Below are 8,968 nucleotides of genomic sequence, written 5' to 3' on the forward strand. Positions count from 1 at the left end.
TTGAATGAGAAATCCTTTTCTTACCCCCGGAAAAAGAAAACCCATGTGTTGGGTTTTTTTTGGCGGGGGAGGGGTTGTTTTGTTTTGTTTTTCAGTATTTTTAGTTTTTCATTCTTATAGTTTAGTCTGTTCCGTGTGGATCTTGGGTCTGTTTCAGGTTTGTTCTTATATATGGCACAAAGAAGCGTTCTAATTTTATGGGTGTTTTTTTTTTTTTTTTTTTTTTTTTTTTTTTTTTTTTTGAGACGGAGTCTCGCTCTGTCGCCCAGGCTGGAGTGCAGTGGCGCGATCTCAGCTCACTGCAAGCTCCGCCTCCCGGGTTCACGCCATTCTCCTGCCTCAGCCTCCTGAGTAGCTGGGACAACAGGTTCCCGCCACCATGCCCGGCTAATTTTTTTGTATTTTTAGTAGAGACGGGGTTTCACTGTGTTAGCCAGGATGGTCTCGATCTCCTGACCTTGTGATCCACCCGCCTCGGCCTCCCAAAGTGATGGGATGGCAGGAGCCACTGTGCCCGGCCCTGATTTTAACTTTAAATGGCTCTCCAGTTGTCACACCACCAACTTATTAAGTCTATCTTTGCCCCAGTTATTTGTATTATCTTTGTCCTGTACTTGATTTCTTTATGTAGTTGGTTTGTTTCTAGACATTCTACTCTATTCCATTTTCTCTCTGCCTCTGCACACACTAGCACCACACTGCTTTAACTAGGGAGGCTGTGTAGTGTGTTTTGAAATCATCTGGGCCTGATCCCCCCATCACAGCTCACTCTTCAGGGTTTTTCTGGCTTTTCTTACCATATGAACATCAATATCAACTTGGCTGGCTTCAAAAAAGAGGACGTTGATATTTTCTTTTTTTTTTTAAAATCTTTAATGGGCCCTCTCATTCTAGATTCAGGTTTTTTTTTTTTCTTTTAATTTTTGGAAAGTTCTCTTGGATTGTAGTTAGATGTTAGTCATGTTTTGTTTTGATTTCTTTCAGGGACTCCAGTTATGCACCTGTTGGGCCGCCTTTGCCTGTCTCCCACATCAGCCTCTAGCTGCTTCCTATCTGACTGCTTTTCCTTCTTTCTTTACCTCATTTTATTCTTCTAGATCTTTTCTTCCCTTTCTTCAATTTTCCATTAGATTTTTGTTTCAATTTATTCTTGTTTGGACCTCTTATAATTTGATCTTCATTTCTGATAAGATTTTATGTTTCTTCTATTTCTTCCCTAAGTTAAATCAGCTCTTCTTTTCTGCACGCTTTTGTCTAGTGAGTGCATGTGCGTGTTTTTGCGTGTGTGTGTGTGTGTTTGTGTTTTGAGACAGGGTCTTGCTCTGTCGCCCAGGCTAGAGTGCAGTGGTGCAATCACAATCACTACAGCCTCCACCTCCCAAGGTTCAAGCAGTTCTCTTGCCTCAGCCTCCCAAAGTGCTGGGATTATAGTTTGTGAGCTACTGCACCTAGCCGTGTGTGTGTGTGTGTGTGTGTGTGTGTGTGTGTGAGATTGTGGGATTGTGGGATTTTGTTTTGTTTTCTTTTTCGTATTCCTGAATGTTTATTTGAGGGTATTTTATTTCAGTTTGGAGTGTTATATGCTAGGATTTCTTTTTGCTTTGTGTTTTTGTTTCTGGTTTTGAGGTAAGAATTGTCATCTGCCCATGTTTGTGTGAGATTGATTCATGTGGCTGGGGTAGTTGGTACCCATCTGTTCTTATTGGGGTGTGGTGTCCATCACGCAAGTATAGCCTAGCTTACTTACCCATTCTCTTGGAGGCAGAGATTTAGATTGTTTCTGCCTTTTGGCTGCTACAAGTAGTGCCGCTGGGAACATACTTGTGCTTGTCTTTTGCTGAACGTCTTTCTTTGTTTTTAAAGTTTGTTAGCATTCATACTGTTCAGTCACGTAAGCTTATTCTGCCAGAAAAAAGCGTTCATGCTCCAAGGTGCCCCGCACCCACACATGTGTTTGGGAGCACACAGAAAGTAGTTCAGAAACAGGCGTTAGTGGGACAGACCTGTGTTTATGTTCCTGCTCCAGCACGCACTGCTCTGTAACTGTGGGCAGTTGGCTCAGCTTCCATGTCTTCATCTATAAAGTGCAGTTTTAGGGGTATGGGGCGGTTTGCAGCAGTCTTCCCCCAGATCACCACCTGCCTCCTGGACCTCGTCTGGCCACTGCCGTCTCTCTGTGTGGCAGCCACCAGCCAGCTCCCTCCACGTGTGTCCCTCCGTCCCTTTGTCCCGTTACTGTTTTCCATGGTACTCAGCACAGAGCTTGCACCGTGTGAGCCTGCCTGAGACAGCAGTGCCTATTTGTGTTTGCCACACCTCAGTTCGTGTGCAGGCTTCATGAAGGCAGGGGCAGCGTTGTCACATGCATAGGTGGGTGGGCTGGAGAGCAGTGCCTGGGACCAAGGAGATGCTCAGGAGGGGTTCATTAGCTGGGTGGGAAGACGAGTAGGAATCGTCACAAGGCCTCGCCAAGGTAATTGGGGACTAAACGAGGGGCAATGATATGACTTCGGCCGCCATTGTGCCAGATAAATGTCACACAGAGGCATTTGTACTGGATGGTGACAGCTGTTCACAAGAGGTTATTAGCATTTCTTCATCTGATCACCACGAGTTAAGGGCTTTGACCTACCTAATGTGTTGCATGGAGATGGTTAATTTGTGTATTTATTTTACTAACAGAGACATTAAACCTGACAATGTCCTTTTGGACGTGAATGGTCATATCCGCCTGGCTGACTTTGGATCATGTTTGAAGATGAATGATGATGGAACTGTAGGTATTTTTGTTGGAGATTTTCCATTTGGTTTTGGGTTTGGCTTGTAGTTAGAAGGGAAGTTTTCAATTTGAGGTACAATGAAGAAACCAAGTACATTAATTAAGAAAACGAATCAATTTTGGAGATAGTTGAAATTTTCTATTTGGGGAGTTTCGTTTCCCAAATAAAAATTAAGTTGGAAAGCATCTTTACTGCTTTTTATGTTTACGAAAATAATATGTGTGCCTTCCAGAATGGGAGTTGTCAGGTTGCCTCAATCCCAAGGTGGCTAAAAGCATGCCAGTCCTATAGCAGATCGAGGGCACTCTCTGCTTCTTCCTTAAAGTGCCCTGTCCAGGCTGGTCGGGTGGGCAGGCATTAACCATGTAACTGTATTTTCTCACTTGTGTTTGGGCAGGTAACTTCCTGCTAGGGGTTTCCTCTCTGTGGGTGTTGTAGACCTAGAAACAGAGTCCTGGTGCTCAGTGTTACGGGGCCGGCTGACACTCCCGCCAGCAGGGGAGAACAAGAGGCTGCCCCGGACCGGCTGTCACCAGGAGACTCAGGCTCGGGCCACAGGCCCCTGTGGTCTCCACCACACAGTCAGACCAGCAACATGGCTGAGTAGCCTGATGGGGGCAGTCCCGGGTCTGCTCACACCCTATTGGCAGCTGCTTCCAGCAAACTGCTTTCACTGCGTCTGTGGCCACTGTTGCAGTTTTGTTCTTACATGTTTGGAGTCTTTTCTTCTTTAAAACCTGCACTTACCATAAGGTCTAACATAAAATACTTTTCCGAAAGAGAGCAATCCCTTTCTTTCCTACCAGTGGATTTTCAAGCAGTAGTAGAAGAACCCATGTAACTGGCTTCAGTTGACAGCGTTTTATAAGGAGTAATGCAATTTGCTCGTTTTCATTCCACAAAGCCAGTCTCTTATTTTTAAAAGTCTTGACCACATATTGATTAATTGGTAGGCGGGTGCTGTCCTCCACTCCAGTCTTGCAGTGACTAGAACAGGTCTGAACCAGAACATGGGTTACCCTCCTCACCTCCACACCACCCCATCACTGTATAACCAGAGCACGAGTTACCCTCCTCACCTCCACACCACCCCGTCACGGTATAACCAGAGCACGGGTTACCCTCCTCACCTCCACACCACCCCGTCACGGTATAACCAGAGCACGGGTTACCCTCCTCACCTCCACACCACCCCGTCATGGTATAACCAGAGCACGGGTTACCCTCCTCACCTCCACACCACCCCGTCACGGTATAACCAGAGCATGGGTTGCCCTCCCACCCCGTCACGGTATAACCAGAGCACGGGTTGCCCTCCTCACCTCCACACCACCCCGTCACAGTAGTCGTTCGTCATGGAGTCACTGCCCAGCACCCCAGTGGTCCCGCTGTCTGGAGGAGCTCCTGTGGTCTGGCCACGCACTCGTGTAGGGAAGTGATGGAGGCGGAGTTCTCTGCTGATCATTCAGCCTGAGCAGTTCTCACACCACTGGCTCCGGAGTGCTGCTTGGACCCTGTTTCTCTCTTCCCAGAGGGGACCCTCAGGAGAGCCTGGCCTTCCCCAGACAGGCCTGTGGTGGTTGTCTCCAGTTCCTGCCTGAGCCTCAGACTCAGCCCCTGGGGATGGCCCTGTGCTCTCCGTCGTACTTTCTGGGTAGATGATTTCTCAGCTTCGCCAGGCTCCTCCTGCTTGTTCTAGGTGACCCATGCCCTCGCAGCTTTCTGCAGAGGTGTCACTGTGCTCTGGCACGGGCCTGCTAATGTGGATAGTAGGGGAGCTGTTTTCTCCCTTTGGCGGGGGTAGGAGCGGTCTTAGCCTGCTGGTTCCCTGTCCAGGGAATGCCTGAGCACCCAGCTAATGCCTGGACCAACTTCTGCATGTTCCCATGAGGACGACCACAGGGTGGGCTGCAGGTGAGCAGCCTTAGCACCCCTAGAAGCTTGTTAGAAATGCAGCCTCTTGGGCCCCACCGGGGTCTCTATTCTAACAAGAGACCCTGTACAAGAGTCCCTGCGCACTGCACGTGAAGATCAGAAAGGCCGGCCGTGCACGCGTGGCCCCCGCATCACACGGGGAGCAGCCACAGAGAGTGGGAAATGCCAACCCTGGGGGATTGGAGAGGCACTGTTTGGGGCTGTGGCTGGTATTTGGGTATTGACAGACAGACCATGTGTACAAGAGTTTCATGTGTTCTGGGAGCTGCATAATGTTTAGTGCTTTAAGAGAATATTTATTTGCATTGAATTTTACATTATTGAGGTTTTTAAATTCTGTTTTGTTTCGTTAGAGACAAGGTTGTTGCCCGTGTTGGCCTTGAGCTCCTGGGCTCAAGCTGTTCTCCTACCTCAACCTCCTAAGTAGCTGAGGCTACAGGCTGGAGCCACTATACTCAGCTTGAATTACTGGGTTTAAAAAACACAATCATTCATCAGTTTTATTCTATAATTATTTCATTTTCTGCCTCCGCTGTATTGTAGAGAAAGTAGTTGGAAATATGTGATTGGAGATGCCCTAGGGTTTCCTTCAGCACCTCCTTCTCCCCTAAGGTGCAGTCCTCCGTGGCCGTGGGCACACCTGACTACATCTCGCCGGAGATCCTGCAGGCGATGGAGGACGGCATGGGCAAATACGGGCCTGAGTGTGACTGGTGGTCTCTGGGGGTCTGCATGTATGAGATGCTCTATGGAGAAACGCCGTTTTATGCGGAGTCACTCGTGGAGACCTACGGGAAGATCATGAACCATGAAGTAAGACGTTGCATTTTTATTTTGGTACCTGGCTCAGGCCTAAAGTACAGAGAGCACAACTAGTGCAGGAAGATCCATTAGGCAGCGACGCGAGCAGTTCAGGAAGAGATGTCAGGGTTTAGACCAAACTGAGGACAGGCGGACTGGAGTAGACATTGGAGAAGGCATCCGGAGGTGGGGTCGACACCAGGAGATGTGGACGCCAGAGGAAGGGGAAGGAGGTTCTGAGGGTGACGCCCACCCCCAACTCTCAGGGGAAGGATGCTGGCCTATTCCGAGCTGGCTTCCTGGAGGGGAGGCAGGTTTCTGTAGACAGATGCGTCGTCTGCATAGGCGTGTGGAGTGAGGCGCCCGGGGTTAGCCAGTGGGGGGTCCAGGTGGGCCCTTGTCATGTGGCTCTAGACTCACTGGTTAGATGTCAACTTTGATTCTCAGGTCTGTTCCCCAGAAATCAGTCCCTGTAAATGATCACATGTCTCCAGATGATGGGGCCCTTCATCCTCCCCATCCTGTTGCCTCGTCTCCTCCTTCCCTTTCCAAACTGTTCACTTGCTTACTTCCATGTCACCTCTCTCCACCTCCTTTGTTTTCCTTTTTATCATTTTCTCTTCTGTCTGATATTTTTTATTTCTTTTAAAAAATTTTCCTTAGTCATTTGTCTGTCTTTTTCGAGACGGAGTCTCACTCTGTCACCCAGGCTGGAGTGCAATGGCGCAATCTCGGCCCACCGCAACCTCCGCCTCCTGGGTTCAAGCCATTCTCCTGCCTTTTTATCTTTTCTTTTCTTTTCTTTTTAATCAGAGTTTTGCTCTTGTCGCCCAGGCTGGAGTGCAATGCTGCAGTCTCGGCTATACCTCCCAGGTTCAAGCAATTCTCCTGCCTCAGTTTCCTGAGTAGCTGGGATTATAGATGCCTGCCACCACACCTGGCTAATTTTTTTGTATTTTTAGTAGAGACAGGGTTTCACCATGTTAGCAAGGCTGGTCTCGAACTCCTGACCTCAGGCAGTCCACCGGCCTCAGCCTCCCAAAATGCAGAGATTACAGGCGTGAGCCGTCTCGCCCGGAGAGTCATGTGTCTTTCTAATGCCGATTTCACCCTCTCTACCAGCATGCTCATAGCGTTTCCCTCCTATGCACACGCAGATCCCAGGATGATCCTGATTGAGTGACGGCCTGTCCTCCAGCCAGTGTCTCCCACAGTTTGCTCTCATAGTGAGCAGATTAACACTAAAGTGGTAACTGGTTTTCCATTTAACTCCAAATCAAAGCAAAAGTTAAACAGTTTTAAAAAATGTTTTTCCCAAAGTAGAAGCATATTTTTTATTTATAAATTAATATATACGCCCTATAAAAACTTCAGACAATGCAAAAATGCGTATTATAGGTAATGAAAATCTCCTCATCCACTTCTTGGTGACAAATTCTGTTAAAGTAACAATTGGGACTTAATTATTACTAAGAGCCTGCCAGCAGTCCCTGAGCGCTGACCACCTGTGGGCGCTTGGGTCAGGCACCTCGTGAAGCAGGTGACATTGTTGTTCCTTTCTGCAGATGACAAAGGTGGTGGCTCAGCTCTTAGCCCACTCTACCATGAGGGTGTGTGGCCTCAGCAGACCTAAGCACGTGTGTGTGCGCGTGTGCATGTGTGTGTTTAGATATGTGGCATCATGTTACATATAAACAGTTTTTTGTCATTGTATCTTTGGTGTCTTTCTATATCAGCACACGGACATGTTCCTCTTTTTTTGTGCCCCATCTTTTTTGTTTTGAGATGGAATCTTGCCCTTGTCACCCAGGCTGGAGTGCAGTGGCGTGGTCTTGGCTCACTGCAACTTGCACCTCCCGAGTTTAAGCGATTCTCCTGCCTCAGCCTCCCAAGTAGCTGGGATTACAGGCCGCCACTATGCCTGGTAATTTTTGTATTTTTAGTAGAAATGGGGTTTCACCTTGTTGGTCAGGATGGTCTGGAACTCCTGACCTCAGGTGATCTGCCCACCTCGGCCTTCCAAAGTGCTGGGATTACAGGCGTGAGTCACTGTGCCCAACCGGTATCTTTTTTAACGAGTCCCCTTTTTGATGGGCGTGGAGGTAATTTGCAGTTTTCTTGGTCGGAATACAGTGCATGTTGTGTTTCCTCTTAGCCACTGCTTTCGTAACATGAGTGTCCAGAAGCAGAGCTGCCGTGACGCTTACACTGTGCGTTCTGACGGGGCTGCGCCTGTCCCTCTTGCCGCGCACGGCATGTTTCCCACATTCCTTGCCACCTCCATAGGTAAAAATGTGTCATTTACTTGCAATGTGGTCCCAAGTCTACAACGAGTAAAACCAGAAGGATCACTGGTTTTCTTGTTTGCCTTTTGGGAATGGAAATGTATTAGCTTTGGATTGCATTTCGTTCCCATGAAATAAAAAGCGACCTGCTTTGGAGCTGCCATTTCTACTTTGTTTCCTATAATGTCCGTACACCTTAAACTCTCTGAATGCGTCCACCTGTCCACCAGTGTTTTTGCCACCCCTTGCAGGAGCGATTCCAGTTCCCGTCCCATGTCACGGATGTTTCTGAAGAAGCGAAGGACCTCATCCAGAGACTGATCTGCAGTAGAGAGCGCCGGCTGGGGCAGAATGGAATAGAGGATTTCAAAAAGCATGCGTTTTTTGAAGGTCTAAATTGGGAAAATATACGAAACCTAGAAGCACCTTACATTCCCGACGTGAGCAGTCCCTCTGACACATCCAACTTTGACGTGGACGACGATGTGCTGAGAAACACGGTGAGTGGAAAGCACCGGTCTCAGGCTTGCTGGCTGTGGGTCTGACGTGCGGTGCTGCGCTGAGCGCGTTGCTTATCGAGTCAGTACAGCATAAAGCTGTGAAATTTGGCTCTTAAGACACAGTGTGCTTTTTATTCCAGTCTTCAGCTGGGTCGTTAATATTCCTTTAAAAAATGATGGATGACTCAGTTTGAGTAAAATTGAGTTAAACAACTCTTTTAAAGTTTTGGAACTCAACAGAAATACTTTTGCTTTTATTTTCACGGTACTTGATACTTTTTTTTTTTTTTTTTTTTTGGAGGCAGAGTCTTGCTCTGTTACCAGGCCTGGAGTGCAGTGGTGCGATCTTGGCTCTCTGCACTCTGCAACCTCTGACTCCCTGGTTCAAGCCATTCTCCTGCCTCAGCCTCCCGAGTAGCTGGGATTACAGGCATGCACCACCGCACGCAGCTAATTTTTGTGTTTATAGTAGAGACGAGGTTTCACCATGTTGGCCAGGATAGTCTCGATCTCCTGACCACATGATCCACCCACCTCTGCCTCCCAAAGTGCTGGGATTACAGGCGTGAGCCACCGTCCCTGGCCTACTTGATACTTTTCAAAGCAGTGTCACATACATCATTGTATTAGAGCTTCACTGCAACCCTGTCACCGCATTTTAGATTTT

At 48.0% G+C, this 8,968-nt stretch overlaps 1 protein-coding gene across 1 annotated transcript in view; it reads left to right on the plus strand.

The window, feature by feature from the left end:
- Window positions 1–8,968, plus strand: part of CDC42BPB (CDC42 binding protein kinase beta (DMPK-like)) — a 99,332-nt gene that overhangs the window by 31,487 nt on the left and 58,877 nt on the right. The window contains exons 6-8 of the mRNA XM_011991792.1: window positions 2,683–2,776; window positions 5,328–5,528; window positions 8,053–8,301. Coding sequence (XP_011847182.1) covers window positions 2,683–2,776; window positions 5,328–5,528; window positions 8,053–8,301 — 544 coding nt within the window. The remainder of the gene's footprint in view (window positions 1–2,682; window positions 2,777–5,327; window positions 5,529–8,052; window positions 8,302–8,968) is intronic.

The sequence above is a fragment of the Mandrillus leucophaeus genome, unplaced genomic scaffold, assembly GCF_000951045.1.
Source record: "Mandrillus leucophaeus isolate KB7577 unplaced genomic scaffold, Mleu.le_1.0 Scaffold4, whole genome shotgun sequence".
Lineage (NCBI taxonomy): Eukaryota > Metazoa > Chordata > Mammalia > Primates > Cercopithecidae > Mandrillus > Mandrillus leucophaeus.